General features: G+C 44.1%; 1 protein-coding gene across 2 annotated transcripts in view; it reads left to right on the top strand.

The window, feature by feature from the left end:
* PPM1H (protein phosphatase, Mg2+/Mn2+ dependent 1H) overlaps positions 1-17,103 on the top strand; it is a 261,692-nt gene that overhangs the window by 166,908 nt on the left and 77,681 nt on the right. For both annotated transcript variants that reach the window (XM_060657079.3, XM_060657077.3), the window contains exon 5: positions 8,014-8,098. In XM_060657079.3, the coding sequence (XP_060513062.1) occupies positions 8,014-8,098 (85 nt within the window). The remainder of the gene's footprint in view (positions 1-8,013; positions 8,099-17,103) is intronic.

The raw sequence follows: 17,103 nt of genomic DNA, 5'->3' as shown, positions 1-17,103 counted from the left end.
TTATAGATGGAACCCTGGTCATTTTTTTTTTTTTTTTCAGAAATAATAAACACCTCAATAAGTTTTCTTTAATGACTATGAGGCTTTTACTTTGTCTGGAAAATGTTGTTCTTGTGCATTGGATTTCATGAAGGTTGCTGGTAAAGCAAGATGTTTGTAGAAAGTGGCAAGATTATGACATTGAGAAATTATTATACAGACTGGGCTAGCTGTGAGAAAAACAAGGAACATCTGATTCAGTTACTGCTCTACGAATGGTCCCTTATTTTTTGCTGCTACTTAAAGATTGGGAAGTTTTTTCTCCCGGCCATTTTTGGTGACTATTTTTGCTGAGAAACTTAACTGCGTACTTGAGGTTCTGTTAAATGAATCATCGTGTTTGCAAACTTTTTCTTTAGTATCCATTCTGAAAATGGAATGACTAGAAACACACCCAAACTAATTCTAGGCTCCTGGGATTATTTTTTCCCTTCAGCTATTTCCTGACACCTCTAATTAGCCTCGACAGCCTGCCTGTCCTCTGCCGGTGGTAACCCCAGCTTGTTCCGTCAGCTGCCCTGCTTTCTTTTCCATCGACACATTTCTGATACTTTTGAAGGAGACACTCCTGCATCCGAACAGAACTCACAAGGTCTGATGCTTCTTGACAAAATGGATGCCTCCTCCCTGTACTTGGGAATTGATATACACTGTCAAAAAGGGTTTTCCAAATGGTTTCTCTTTGTCACCTTGTATCCGATTTTCTCCTCCATTCTGGAAATGTGCAGTTTAATGTTGCGTTTCGAATCACTTTCAGCTGAAAAAGTGTGTAATGGAATCAGGGCATCCCATGAATACTCTTAACGGTGTCGAAGGTGCCTTTTGTTTGCGGCCCTGCGTTCCAAGGGGACGGGTGACAACAGTGAAATGACATTGGGGGGCTTGCCCAGTAATGGGCTTCCTGTCCTTTATGATTTAAGAGCTGCACTAAGGGTGACTTTTCCCATCCCGGCACTTCTGGCTTGGTTTATATTTATTCGAATGTAAATTGTGGCGGTGGCCCCCTCCTGAGAAGAGAAGCAGTAACTGGAACAGTTGTCCCTCTTTCTCTCCCCCACCTACCTCAGACTTATTTTAAGAATCGTTTAAATTTAGACTTGAAAGGTGCCTGGGAAATGAGCTGGGCCCCTCTCTTCTTTTTCAAGGCAGGGACACGGAGGCCCGGAGCTAAAGACAAGCTCAAGGCGGGGCTGGCCCCTCCAAATGCTCATCCCCAGGCCACTTCCTCTTCTGCCGTGCCACGCAGCCTCACCGCTGCTGATGGTGCGCGTGTCCGTGCCCTTCTCCGATGCCACGGGCTTTCTGAGCTGGGGGAGGGTTCAGCAATTAGCCATCGCCCCACGGTGTGTGTCGTTTCGTGCTTTCACTTTCACGTTATCCCCTCCTGGGTCAACTGTCAGAACTTACAACCCCCTAGAAAGGGTAGATCGTGCAGGACCTTCCTCCTGCCTATTTGTGTGTCCTACATTTACACGTATTTAATGGGTTCCATGCTGCACGGCTGGCTGACCTCTTAACAAGGAGAGACTGGAATGAAGTTCTGGGCCGTCAGCACCCTTTCAGACGTGAGCTTCCAATCACTTCCTTTGCTGGCCCACGATTTCCATGCCTCAGAGAGAAGAAATCAAGGGGTGGTAAAATGAAGCAACGTCGTTTCAATTCTGACTTCAGGAGTGAGCTTGATCCCTAGCTTTTGTTTTGCTTGGAACACTTTTTATATCTCTTATTCCAAGGAAACTAGGCTGCTGGACACCGTCACCTGCTTTTTTAAATGCAGCAGCCTGGCAATTTTGTATTTCTTTTCCATTTCTGCTCTATAGGGTGTACCAGTGTTAAACTTAGAGGTGTGCGTGCGTGCTTACATATGTGTGTGTGCACGTGCGTGTATACACATACATATAGTCTATATTGATAAGTATAAGTCTGTATCCATTTTTTCTTTCTCTTTGTGCCACTTGGATAAGGCCTTCTATTGAGGCTGAAAATTCTATACCACATCTGATGTGGCACCTCTTTGCAAAATCATTTAACTGTGAATTTGGGGATTTTCTTTGGTTTTAAGGCCAAAGGTTTTACCTTGAAGGGGGGTGCAGAAGGGCTGAGAGGTAATCTGTTCTGGAATGTGCCTGTCTGAGCACGGGCTTGTAAGGTTTCCCCAGGGTTACAGAAGGGGAGTTTCCCCAGGGTTACAGAAGGGGAGTGCTACAAAAGTTTTCCTGCGTTTGCCCTGTGATTCTCCAGACCGTCATCTTCTTCTGAAAACAATGTACATAATAAAGACATTTGGGGGCTTAACCAGTTCTTACTTTTCATAACACAGTGTAGCCACTGGCTTCTCAGTTAGTGGCTCCCAACACAGCTACAGGATGCTTCTGCACTCATGCCTGAGCTCTGACTAATGACCTCTGATGTGTGATTGGGTCACCGGGTGGGATTCTGTGGACTAGGGCTTGGGGCACACAGGGTTCACGAAGATTGGTCGTGGTACAAAAACGAATCTGCATTTAGTAGGACTTCAGGACTTCTGTGAATATGTGGCCAAATCTAGGCAAATAAATTCCTCTTCACAAAAGGAACATACATTTCCTGCAGCAGTCAAATAACAAAAAGATAATTGAAGAAAAATTAATGCTCCTACTTACGTGCCTTTCTCCCTGTTCAATCAAATGTACTTTTATACTGTCAAGCAGCCAGCTGTCAAGGTGGTCCAATTAGGGCAATGAGCCAAACTGAAGGCAGCAGTCAACCTTTATTCACTTACTGTGATCCTACAGGCAAGACGCAAAGAAAAAGAAAAGTGCCAGCTCCCCCGTGTTCCATTTTCCTCACTGAAGGGCATCTGGGCAGGCGAGGGTCAGTTGACATGGAGCACAGACAGGAGGGAATATTCTCACTGCTGAGGAGCTCTGGACAAAAGGCCTCTGCATTTTAAACCAGGGGTTCGTGGTGTGGGGGATGGAGAAGGGGAAGGATTCCGAGTGGAAAAGTACCGAGTCACAATGGAGACAGGTGCCGGGGCCAGGACTCCTCCTGCCGAGCTGCCCAGGCTGGGAATGCGGATTTGCTCATAAACGTGGCCAGTGGGGAGGGTGGAGAGGAGAGCCCTTACCTGCAGCTCCCGTGGGTACTGTAGTGCCGTGGCTGTGTACCGGGTCCAGTGCGGTACCTGCCTGGTACCCCCTTCGTAATCGCCCACAGCGGAACCTAGAGGAGCTCACCGGGTTCGGGCCTGGGATCAGAATCCTCATGTATGGGGTGTCTGTATGGAGGTTTTGTTTTTACAAAAATGGGGTTATACCACATACTACTCTGCAACTTGATTTTCTCACCTAACAATACATCAGGGGTACCTCCGGGTCACAAAACATACTGAACTTTTTTATTTTTTTAATGACTGTGTAATATCTTACTGGTTATAAATGAAACTCTTCAGTATTTCCCCTTTTGATAGACATTGAGACTATTTCCAGTCTTTGCCACAACAAATAATGTCAAGTGTGAATTTTTGTCCACGTATCTTATGGACAGAATCTTCTATTTTTTTAGAATATAGTCCCCAAAGTAGGATGACTGAACCATTGGCTACATCATTATAATAGTTTTAAAAGGTATAGCAATTGTGCTCGCTTCGGCAGCACATATACTAAAAGGTATAGCAGTTTACGTTCCCCTTAATTATGAGAATGGCCTTTTCCTCTTGCCCTGAACTATTACACATTCTTAATTTTTCAACAAACATTTGCCAATCCAATGAGCAAAAGTTATATGTTATTTTTACTTTAATTTGCATTTTCCTGGATGAGTGAGATTGAGCATCTTTTCACGTGTTTATTGAACATTTGCATTTTCCCTTCTGTCAGTTGCTTCATCATATCTTTTACCCATTTTTTTTTTCCCCTTTGCTTGTTTGTCAAATGCCCCTGGAGATTGTCAATCCTGCTTGGAGGTGGGATTTAACATGAGTTGGTGTGATCCCTGTAAGAAAAGTTGTAAAATTGAGTGGATTTTTGAAATGAGCGCCTCGTTTGACCCCTTATTTTTCTTTTCATCAGTTAACAATTTGACTAACTTGAGGGACAAAAGGTAGGTCTTTTGGACTCCAAACTGTGACATTAGAGGATGGAAGCAGCAAAGTTTTCAAGAAATTGCTTTCTGAACTCAAAATTCTCACCAGCAATAAATTACGTTTATTCTCTCCTGTGGCTTATGTTTGCGGAGGGTGCGAAAACATTTAAAAAAAACTATTAATGTCTTTGCTTTACCTCCTCTCCTCCCGTCCCCTTGCAGTTGGGTCCGAAGAACACGTTAGACCTTACCATTCACCATGTTACAAGTAATTTCCATCTATGCTACGGATAAGAAATGAAAGCATGTAAATTTCAGTTTCAGTCTCTGTGAATGAAAGGCTAACCTTAACTTTGGGTAATATGCTTAGAACCCACCACCCCCCAACTCTTATGGTAAGGGGATACCAGGTAGGAAGTGGTTGCCAGTTGGTTAAATTACCCCAGCCCCTAGGAGCTTCCTCACTTAATCTCTGGCCAATCTCTGAGTAAGTAAATGGAATGTCATTCAAAATCTGACCGTAGTCTTATCTAGAGGTCCAGATCTGAGGGCCCAGAAGAAAGGCCAGGGCATATGCCTAAATCTCCTTGATTCTTATTATTGCCACAGCTTTTTTCTGTTTGTTCTAAATAATTTTCCTTAGGAAAAACAGCTCGTAAAATACTGAAGTAGAAGATTGAAAGTTTACAAGGATCCTCTGATGACAGAATGTGGCTTTAAAGCATTAATCTAGTTTATTGGTTGTTTAGTGCAAGATTTGTCAGCCTTCACATGCACTCTGTTCCCTTTGAAACCCATTCCCTCTCGCTGCCCTACTCCAGATTGGAGACCAGCACTCTGACACATTGATCCCAAGATCAGAGGGATGAAAGAGAGAAAGATCAAAAGGAAGCCAGGAAGCATAGGAAGAGGCATCATAGTTTAGGGACTGGAAAGTCTGACTGCCAAACATGCTGTCATCTTTAATCCATGGGTGTCTCATGAAGGAAGAACTTGGTAGTTCAAACAGAAATGAAGAATGCTCTGTACGTAGATGGATTTGGATATAAAGATCTATTTAAGAAAGTAATTAGCTAGGGTGAGCTAACATTGGAATGAACATTGTTCAGCCGTGAACATTGGAATTGAATGCTCATCCTCTCTGTGTGTGAATTTGAAATTAAAAAAATAGAGTAAACATAGTGGTGGCCAGTGCCTTTGCTGTGTTCTCTTTCCCTGCCCACTAAGCCCAAGGGTCCTGCCTAGTTTGCCTTAATCTTTCAAGTCACTTTTTTAGTGGTGACTCAGCCAGAATGACACCCTTTTATGTCCATTGTCTTTTTGTAATAACCAGTGAAAAGGCATATGGATTCTTGATGGTCCAGACTCTATACAATTAGACAATTACAGATAATGTTGTTACCAAGAAAAATTTTGAGGCCTTTGCTATGGATAGTTTTTTCATCCACCCAAGTGTAATTCACTCTCTCTCTTTTCTTTTTTTAAAGTTCGTTCTTTCTTTCTTTCTTTCTTTCTTTCTTTCTTTCTTTCTTTCTTTCTTTTCTTCATTTTGAGAGAGAAAGTGCACGAGTCGAGGAGGACCAGAGAGAGACGGAGAGAGTCCCAAGCAGACTCCCCACTGTCCACACAGAACCTAATGCGGGGCTCAATCTCACAAACCATGAGCTAGATCATGACCTCAGCCAAAATCAAGAGTCAGAGGCTTAACTGACTGAGCCACCAGATTCCCCCCTTTTACTCATTATCTTTTATGTCCCTCCCAGATAGCCAACTTTCCTAGTCAGAGCCTGGAAGCTAGAATTCAGGGACCATGTAGAAAAAGGGAAGAGAAAGAGTTAAGATTAGCTTTAAGCAAAATTTTGAAATAGAAGTTTGCCTTTGGAATTTATTGCCTAATGACTTTCGCTCTCATCACCCCAGATCTCAGGGTCCTTCTTGCTAGTTTGAGATTAGGCCCTAAACTAGACCTTCCTTTCAAGCTCTCCAAGTCTCTCCATCCTCATTCAAAACCCTTATTCCTTTATTCTGGAAGTTAGTCTTAACTGATACATTAGGACAAAGACCATTTGAATAAACACACTGATTTGTGAATGCTGGATATCACCTTCCTTGGGAGGGGAGAATTGCATTTTACAAGTGACAACAGATTTATAAGAAGGAACTTTTAATATTTCCTATTTTTGACATCATAATAAAGGAAGTGATGATACAAATATTACATCTTTTTCCCAGTCAGCTCCCCTAACATTTTCCATCTTCTCATAGTTTCCACTAGTTTTAGACCCATTAATCCTCGAAAGCCCCCATGATTTTTGTTATCACCCTCTCCCTTACCTGCCCTCCCAGTCTCCATGACAGCAACAACTGGGCACAGGTGGGTGAGGTGTTGGGGGAGAGCTGCAGCCATTTATTGGGATCGCTTCAGTGTTGGAGACTAACTTTATATATATATATATATATATATATATATATATATATATATATATATATATATTTTTAGTGTTTATTTTTGATAGAGAGTGCAAGCAGGGGAGGGACAGAGAGAGGAGGGGACAGAGCATTGGAAGTGTGCTTTCAGCACAGAGCCCAATTGCAGGGCTTGAACTCATGAACTGTGAGATCATGACCTGAGCCAAAGTAAGATGCTTAACCAACTGAGCCACCTGGGTGCCCTTGGAGACTATGTTTATGGTGGGAGGGAGGGGTGCCTGGGGCCTCTTGGCACAAAGAGTGCAGCTGACCCTAGAGTCCATGAGGCATCCACCCAGAGTTGAGCTCATCAAAGGCACTTCCCGTGCTTGTGGCTCTTTACAGAGAAGTGTGTTCAGTCTCCAAGTCTCCGGCTCCCTGGTACTTGGAGCTGTTGGAGCTGTTGAGTTCATATCAAATGCAATTTCCAAGCCACTTCAACCAATTGATCGCTAGAAAGTGGCTGTTCGGAACTACTTTGGAATAAGATCTAGGAACAGGAAGCTCCATCTGGAATAGGCCTAGGAAAGGTTGCTCCATGGTTATCCATGCTATAGCCTCTTCCATAGATAGCTCCCTTAGGGATCTCTGTTCTCTCACATTCTTGAGTCAGCAGTAGCTCTTGGGGCAAATTTTTGGAAGCACGTGAATTTCCTAAGCTTCAGGATGAGATGAGTGTTTTCTTCCTGGATCCAGGATACTACCTAGAAACTCATGAGTCTCAGTCAGGTGTTCTCAGATTTTAATGTGCCTATGAATCACAATGAAGATTCTGATACAGCAAGTCTGGGGTGGAACCTGGGAGTCTGCATTTCTAATAAGCTTCCTGGTGAGGCCCGTGCTTCTGGCCCACTGACACTTGGCGTAACACAGACCTGGAGCTATACTATCTACTCCATGAAACACTAGCCACTTTGTGACTACCTGAACTTAAAGATAAGTTAATTAAAAATTAGGTAAAATTAAATGTAATTTAATTAATTTAAATGTAATTTAGATGCTCATTGCCCCTATGTGGCTAGTGGCTGCCATGTTGGAGTGCACAGATTAAAATATATCCATTGTCACAGAAAGTTCTATTGGAGAGCACTGGTCTAGAGGAAGCGTCAATTTACATCATTCATTTCATCCACTTGTTCACTGAGTGTGTGTACCATGTGCCAAGTAGGAAGGTTGGTGCTGGGCGTTAAGACATGGTTCCAGCCAGCAGAGAAAGTAAACGTAGCCATATGTTTACTTTGGTGAGGGATCCAGAGTTGAGCATTTCTGCTACACCTAGAGATTTGAGTTTTCTCGAAAAGAGAATGTTGCCATGCAGCTTGTTAGAAAAAGTGTCCCTTGGGCATTTCGTCGGTCTTCGAAACCAAGCTCCGGAGTTATAAAATTGAGGTACTTACGAGATTGGCTACTGACAATGCGTATTTCTCTTAACCGTTTTAGGGCCATAATCATCAGAAATGGAGAAATCATCCCCATGTCTTCAGAGTTTACCCCTGAGACTGAGCGCCAGCGACTCCAGTACCTGGTAAGAGTCACGTAGGTTTGGCGGAGCGCCGCGGCATCAGGGATGGTGTCGACGCTGTGGTGGGGGAACATGATGCTGTTGACATGGGAGCAGGCCCACGAGAGTTGGATGACATATGGTATTAACTCCCCCCACGCACCTTCCGATCACACATCCTGGCAACACGTGTGACGACACACTCCACCTCCGTGAATTTATTATTGTGGCTGTTTCTCTCCCATCTGTAGCCAATGGAAGACATGATGTGCTCTGTTTTGTTGAACGGTTTGGGATGTGCAATACGAAATGGGGTGTTGAATCACACAGATACCTTTCTTCCTTGGCCTGCTGCTCACTTTAACTCAAAATGGGGGCTCCGTGCTGGGGAGGAGGGCAGCCCCAGATCCTGCTGACACCCCACCACTTGACGCACGGTTAGGAAGTCTCAGAGGCCCTTTGGGAAAGCTTGCAGGCGTCTGAAAGCCTGTTTCTATCCTGAAAATAAGCTCCCAGTTTAAATCTCCCTCTTCGGAGTGAAATTACGAGTGGGCTAGAGGAAGGTGTTTGGGTTTTTCAGATCTTGAGCATTTTTGCTTCACCTAGAGATTTGAGTTTTCTGGAAAAGAGAACAGACCTAATTCCCTATCCTCAGGTTCCAGGGGGAGGGTGTTTGGCTTAGAATCTCACTTGAGCAACAGTGGCAATCACGCTAGGTTACTTTGGATATTTTTGGGGACTGAACAGCATGACGAGTAGTTCTGTGGCTGAAGTATTGTCTTGCCAACTGGCTTTCTTTCTAGACAACATAGCTAGTGACCCTCTGCTCTTAGGAAACAAACTGACCCAGGCTACCCAAAAGGACTTTGCTCATGGCTCTGAATTTCAGCGTGTGTGGACAGTCAAGGTTTGATTACTTTGGTCGATTTAGAAAGTGGCTGCGCACTTTCCCCTCAATTCCCTTGTCTGTTTGGTTTGTTTTACTCAATAGCTAAGCTGTGTTGCTCTGGTATAGAATGACAGCAGGAATCCCGGCTCAATGTAAAAATATTTCTTCACTCTTTGACTGATTGTTGTTCTCTAGCCTTTCTGTTGTCTTTTTCAAGTGGATAAACTTGTAGCCACTCCTAGGAACCCGACTTGAGGGCTCTCATTTTTTTTTTTTTTTTTTCTGGCACTCTAGGCAGGGGGAAGGGATCCCGTCCTGGCTCTGTTACTTGCTGGCTGGGTGTCTTTGTGCAGGCATCTTAACCTTTCCAGACCTCAGTTTGTCACTTTACAGTGGGAAGCTAAACGAGCAGGTCACCAAGGCCCGCTCAGGCTGCAAGGGTCATCCTTCCGAGTAGAGTTCAAAACAGCTGGCCTCCTTGTCACCTGTCTGGCTTTTTCTAGTCCATCTTCTACAAAGCCACCCAAGTGATCTGATCATGGACTGTATCACTTCCCTGCCTTAAGTCCTTTGGCTCCTCATAGTGTGCACAATGCAGGTCACACGTGGTCGAGCCAGAATCATGGTCCCCGTCCACCTCTCCTGCATCGTTTCTCTGTTGCCTCTACCAACACCACCATGCATTTCAGGCTGCAAGCAGAGAGCTACCTTCCATATTTGGGACGCACCTCGATCTCCCCGACCTCTATGCCTTTGAAAATATTCTCTGCCTGGGTGGCCCTTCCCCTGTCCTCTGTCAGGAAAACTGTTTCCCATCCTTTGAGACCCCAACATAAGTGTCATTTCCTCTAGGAGGTGTCCCCTAACTCTCCCGGGAGGGGGGTCAGTCCCCCGTGCTTGCAGAGCCGTGTAGAAGCCTCTAGCTCTCGGCGTATGGTATTGTATTGCTGGTCACGATCGCTCTCTCCCCTTCCAGACTGAGTCCTGAGGGCAGGCTCCTTAGTCGCTTCACGTTGCCAGTTCCCAGCACAGAGGAGATACTGATGCGGGATTTGTTGGCTCGATGAAAGAACCAGAATTTGTATTGACGTCTGGATCATTACCACACAGTACTCTCCCTTCCACCTTCCCTTGAAGCCTATCATAGCCCTTTGCCTGCCTGTGCCTCGGCTGCACCCTGCCTTCATCACCTCCTTACCATTTCCTGTTTTCCCACTAAAGGCAATGAGAAGTAGCAGGTTAACTTTTTTTTATTTTGAAATCGTTTCACATTTTCATGTTACAAGAATGGCCCAGAAAGATCAAAACATTAATTTTTAAGGAGGGATGGGAAGGCTGACATGTGTCAGATTCCTAAATACTGGTGGTCTATTTTCCGATGTTCGGAATGAGACGTGTGTTGGCTTCTGATCTCAGCGTTGTCGTGTAACTGTGTCTGTGATTCCTATAGTCCCTGGCTTCGTCACCAGTAACAGGCTTAGGAAGCCTCAGAAGGTGGGTGGAATGATTAAATGAAAACTGTATGCAGAATTCTTTTGTGGCACATAGTTCTCATTTGGTTTTTATTTGATGAATCAGTCTTCAAATCCTACTGGCCTGCAAACCACAGAGATTTATTTTCTTATTTTTAATTTGATAATCACTGCTAATGTTCCGAAGATTAACATGTATTTTTGTGTTACTCTTGAGCAATCAATGTGGATGCTCTTAGCCCATAGAACTGAGCCTAACAGCTGAATTTCCAAAAGGTGCAAACCATGTCTCCATTCTCTTTTGTTGTTGTTGTTCCCATTCTTTTTAATCCTTACTGCTAATACATATGCGTTTCTCTGGTTAATAACTGTTCTCCCTGGACAACAGGAGTGTAAATGACCAGAACGTGAAATATCCTGGTTGTCCAACTTCCTATACTGCCAGGAGTCTAAAAATGTACGCTTTGAAATGAATAAATCCAGTAGTAATAGTCACATGATCTGTGATGCAAATCTTTGTGGTAAAGCTTTGGAGAGAATTAAGGGATTTATAGTATAACATAACCTTGCGGTGAAGCCTTTGTGGTAAAGTATTTGAGGGAATTAGGAGGTAGATAGCATAAAACCTTAAAAATAATATCAATTAGGAGAGGAAAACACTGGTGTGATGACTTCTCTCAGCCCAGCCCAGGCGTGAGCTGTGTGATCCCACACCCCTCGCGTGATGTCTCTGAATCTCTCCTACGTGAAATGTGTAGGACACCTCCCTTGAGATTTTTTTCTGTAGGTTCTGAAATCAGGATGAAAAGTGATCCCACAGCAATATAAAATACAGTGCATACCTTATAATTTTATGTGCATTTAATCCTACCAGTTCATTTTTTTTTTTGGAACATCAGTTCCCTAGAACTAATTATGAAACACTTCAGTGCATTGGGGGTTGTGGTACCTTTTACGTGATCTAAACGAGTTAGAACATCACTGGAAAGTTAACAATGTATTCCTTACTCTGAGGTCAAATTAAAATTTCTTTTTATGATGTGTGAAGAAACATTTATGGCCGAATCATTAAAACTTCTAAGTTCCCAGAGACTTACTCGTCTGGAGCATGATCCAGTCCCAAGGCTATTTGACTTGTAGAAACAGTTCGTGATATTCTCAGAGGTGCAGAGCCCGTTGGACACACACCGTTTTGATCCACATCGAAGGGGGAGGTTCTTGGGATGCGCGGTCTGGACATTTGGGGTTAACCGAACTAGAAGCAGATTATGACACTGGATGTGGCAGGCATGTTAATGTTGTTTGGTCTTGTATCCTGACCTTCGTGTGGCTCTTAGGTCATGTGAACTGTGTTCTGTAGACTCTTGGGCAGGGTGATTAATCAGGCTTGAGGGTTTGATGTGTTCACATGGAATGTGGCAGGTGTGTGATGAAGGGGTCAGGGGCACCGTCCCAGCAGCCAGGAAGTGCTGCTGGTCCTAGAGTCACCAGTAAGCCTTGCTCTTCTGTCGCTGTGCTTTTTTTTTTTCTTTTTCTTTTTACAGTTTCCAGGGTGATTGAAATAAAATAGTTAAGGAGGTCCACCAAGCTAGACAGAATGTTTGGATGGAGCTGGGACTCAGACGGGAGGGAAAGAAGTCTGGTTGTGGATGTGTCTCAGCAGAATTGACCTCCCTGATGCTGTGGCCTCCAGAAAACCGCCCCAGCTCTGCTTCAGGTGACAGCAAGGGAGGAATCGCCCTCAGGGGAACCTCCACAGCCCTGAGGTGCGAGAGCGTTGTCTTCCCCTCAGTTCTGCCTAGATGTATTTATAAACTCTGATTTGATTACATTAAGATGTGCTGGTATTGTCAGGCCTTCAGCTTATGTCCTTGTGTCCTCGTGGATAATCCAAGTTTGCAGCTGTTTTTCATCAAGGGCAATGTACAGAAGAGATGAAAGTGGGTTTCAAACGCACAGCTGATACGTACAAGTGCAGCATTATTGAAGGCGGTTTCTTGTGGTGTCCTTGGAACTACCCCCAGCCTTCTGTGCCGAGTCTGATTCTGTTTGTCCGCCGTGTCCCTGGTGTTGGCTTTGGAAAGGTTTCAAGGTCGACAGTGTTGTGCCACTTCACTTTTTGGGATTTCTCATGATCAAGAGTTATCTCCCAAAAAGTATATTACTGAAACGTGAACCTGCTTAAAAGCACGATACTTTAATTTGGGAGGGTCAAGTGTGCTAGTGAGTAAAATTGACTGACCCACCACTGCCACATCACATTTAACCTTGAGAGCAGGTTGTGAAGCCCAGAAAGCCTTTCTTTAGTCACAGGCAACTTCACCACCACTCTGCTTTGCTTGGTGACGGAGTCATGGAAAAATCCACTCTAATCTTACCTCTTTCCCCCACTTTAACCCTTTTTCACAAAACTGCCTGTGAGTTTGAGAACTTCTAATTTAAAAATGGCAGGCAAAAAAATGGTTGGCATTTTTCATATGCGCTATAGGTTCAACTGATCACACAGGTGTCACAGAGAAGCCAGGAGCTATTTTTCTTGGGGGGTGGGGATGGGGGAGAGAGAATCTCAAGCAGGCTCCATGCTTAGCACAGAGCCCGACACAGAGCTTGATCCCATGACCCTGGGACCAGGACCTGAGGCAAAATCAAGAGCCAGACATCCAACAACTGAGCCACCCAGGTGCCCCAACCAGGAGATTTTGAGAGCACAAAACTGGCACTGCCCAGAGTGTTAGAGGCAGAGCTTATATTTGGCCGTCCTAGGAGCACTGCTTGGTGTCAGGGAAGACTCTAAAGACGTTAGCACTTAGAATTGAACCTCACCACTTCCAGAGCTTTATTTTGAAAATGAATATAAATGGATGTTTTGTTTATTCCAGGTTGGGAGGAGGAGTCAGAGGCTTGATGCTGAGGCATTCTGTACCTGCTCGGCAGAGCTAAGGAAGTGAATTCACACAGCTAAACAAATAACCACAAGAATGGATCCCTAACTACCTTTATTCTTAGAAAAACGCAGTCTTCTGCACAGTTGCTACACATATATAATCTTTAGATTCTCTAAAACCCCTTTTCCCTCCAACATTCTGAATAAAAAGTTGGGCACATAAAGCCAGAGCCATCTGTCCATAAGGTCCCTTAAAAATTGGTCTTAGTGTAAAGAAGCAAGATAGTGTCATGCATCCATTAAAGATGTGAAAGTTAAATATGCTTTGAAAGAGGTAGATAGCATTCCCTGAGGTTTACCAGGGCAAAAGCTTAGCTGTCTATGAAAAGTTTTCTCTGCTCCCGTTGCTTGATCAGTGAAATGGGGTAATTACAGGACCCTCAAGGACCCCCAAGACTGGTTTGAGGACTGAAGAGTTAATATTCATAATGTGCTTACAACAGTGCCTAGATCAGAGACAAAATAAAATCTCTTAGTTTCAAATCTAACTATATATGAAGAACTTTTTTTATGGCCGCCCTGCCATTGGACTACTCCTGTGGACTTTTATAAAATGTATAAATTCCATTTGCATATGCAAAGGAAGATACACAGGCACATCTTTTTTGCTGACATGAGTTGTTCTCTCTTCAAATGAATTCCTTTCCCAGACTTTTACTTGGGAAGAAAAAGCATTAAGCATATGAATATGGAAACCTTATATGTTTTATGTAAATGACTACTTTTTAGCCCTTATTCTATACATTAAACTGTTGTAGGGTTGACAAATCTAGGCAATTTTGTTTAATATATCCATTTGCATACAAGTTTCCATGTGGCTCCTTTATCGTAAGCTATATTTTAAAGTTATTTTAGGGGCATGCTTTTCTCTAGTTGATCGGTACAGTCCCATGTAGAAATTTAAATGTGAATCTTTCTTGACATCCATGTAAACCAGACAGAATCTTATCAATATTCAATTTTATAATAGCATATATACATAAGCTTGGTTCTTGTTACTCTGAGATTTTTAAGGATAAATTAAGACTGAGAGAATTCTTTATGAAAGACTCCGACACATACATATTTAGATCTCAGCCATTTAACATTTTCCTTTCATTTTTGTTTAACCCAAACCAAAATACTCTTTTCCTGCACTGCAAATTGGGTAGTCAGCCTTGGCTCTGGAAGAGCTATCTCGTTTGACCGTTAGTGCGACCATCAGTGGGCTTGGTTGATGTTACTAATTTCATTTCATTCGTGACCATAGACTTACTATCATGGTAAATCAACTTGAAATATAAAACCTCCAGTCCTCTGATCTGATGAGGTTTTTTTCCCTCCTGAGGGCAAGGAAGAGGAGAGATTACTCAATTTTTTATTAAGATTTGTGTTAAACACTGAAAATCCTCATTTGATAACTTCCTTTCAAATATTGAGAAGTCTGAACTTTTTTTTCTGAAATTAAAAAAAAAAAGCTCAAAAAACAAAGTGGGGACAAGGTGCCTGGGTGGTTCTGTCTGTTGAGTGTCCAACTTTTGATTTTGGCTCAGGTCATGATCTCATGGTTCATGAGATCAAGCCCCAAGTTGGGCTCTGTGCTGGCAGCGTGGAGCCTCCTTGGGATTCTCTCTCTCCCTCTCTCTCTACCCCTTCCCAGTTCATGTGTATGCTCGCTTTGTCTCTTAAAGATAAACTTAAAAAAAAAAAAGAGCTCATATAAAAGTTTCCTAGTAAGAGGACTTCACAAACGATTTCCTGTTGTGGAATCTGCCCTCGCATTTGACACATGAATGTTTTCACTTTCCATATTCTGCTGATGGGAGTAGAAGTTCGAACAACTACCTTGTAAAAGGGTTTGGCCCAGGGAAAAAGGGTTTGGCACAGCCGTTCCTCTCCTAGGTGTGCACCTAACCAGAGTGTGCACGGTAGCTCAGGATGTACTTGCCCAAACTGGAAACTGCCCAAATGTCCATGGAGAGTAGAACGGATAAGACGATTGTCAGTCATAGTCACGAGCTGGAATGCCATGCGGTACTGAGGATGAACACGTTTTAACTACATGCAACAACGTGGCTGAATCACACCGACTTAACACCCAGCACTGGGGACAGCTTATAGGATCCCATAGTAAGTATAGAAACAGGTGAAACCAACACACAGTTTGGGATAGTGCTTCCGCTGGGGAGAGCAGTGATTGAATGGGGTCCTGACCACAGGTGCTGACCATGTATTGTTTCTTGATCTAGATCCCAGTTACACAAGTGTGTCAAATTTGTGAAAATATGTTGACCCATACACATATGATACGGTAACTTTACTGTGTATTTAACTGTTATTATTGTTTGGGGGAGGGACCTTCTTTGGGGCTCTCCAGGAGCCCAAGGTGAAGGGGCTGGGCAAGTTCCCCAGAAAGGCACCCTTCTGCCACCTATCTGTTCTCTCCTGAGAGCAGTTCCAAAAGCCCTACTCACCATGCTGCTATGCACTCCCTTGCCTCTGCTCTTGCTGCTCTGGCCCCAGAGGCCTTGCCTGATCAGCCGTTCAGATGCTTTTCAGATTCTGTCCAACACACCCAGTGAGTGCCCCGCTCTTTGTTCCTTAGCCCCTAGGGATATCTGTTTCCACCCATAAGCCTTCCTCAGTCTCCCCAACTAATGTGTGAACTCTGAACAGATGGACTTCCTTTTTTGTTCTTTGAGTCCCAGCCCCTGATACCTGGCACATGGAGGAGCTCATGTGTTAGCTGCATGCATTCTTCTGGCTGGAAACTCCTGAACCTGGGACAATCCTCTCAGTAGCTGGCACGGCTCACTCACATTGTGGCCACAAGGTAGCAGAAGGAAATTTTATTATTAAAAGGAGTAACCAATTTGTGTTTCCCAGCAGCAGTTTTTTTTTTTGTTTTTTTTTTTTTAACGCTTATTTATTTTTGAGACAGAGAGAGACAGAGCATGAACGGAGGAGGGTCAGAGAGAGAGGGAGACACAGAATCCGAAACAGGCCCCAGGCTCTGAGCTGTCAGCACAGAGCCCGACGCGGGGTTCGAACCCACGGACCGTGAGATCATGACCTGAGCCGAAGTCAGACGCTTAACCGACCAAGCCACCCAGGTGCCCCCCAGCAGACAGTTTTAAGTAATCTCAGGACCCACCGTCTCAGTGTCCACAGGAAGCATGGTGTTTGGCCTCCTCCCATTGCCATTATAGACATATCACTCTCTAGATCTGGGTTCCTACTTCCACTCCCTGTTTTTGCCCTGCCCTGCCAGGGTACTCAAAGCTCTCCCCAGCCCAGGAGGGTGGAGCTCAGATCCATGTGCTCCAGAGTGAGACAGGCCTAGGTTCAAGTTACTCACCCAACCTGCTTCCATGAGAGGCTTCTTAGAAGGTTCTAGACAACATCTCTTTTTCAAGCTTGTCCCCTCCTGTTATGGCTGAACTCAGAGATTCTCACTGGGATGGGGTGGTTGTGTTTCTTCACAGTAAGTGCTTACTTCCGTCCCCTTGCAGCTGGTTTCTTCCCAGGACTAGAGAGGAAAGCAGCCAGAAGACAACGTCTGATCCTCCTTCCCCATCTCTGACGTCCTGCCACTGCTTGGCACAGCAGGTTACTCCAGCATCGTTTTCCTAGATGAGCTGTCTCTTCTTTCCCTGGCCAAATGCAACCATGTCTGGAAGTTTATTCTCATTAGCTGTCCAGAGACTAAGTGGCAAGGACACGGCCTACCCTCTTTTTAACAAAC

The sequence above is a fragment of the Panthera onca genome, chromosome B4 (assembly GCF_046562875.1).
Source record: "Panthera onca isolate mPanOnc1 chromosome B4, mPanOnc1 haplotype 2, whole genome shotgun sequence".
NCBI classification, from domain to species: domain Eukaryota; kingdom Metazoa; phylum Chordata; class Mammalia; order Carnivora; family Felidae; genus Panthera; species Panthera onca.
Note: the sequence above shows the minus strand (reverse complement) of the source record. Positions and strands in the feature narration are given on the sequence as shown.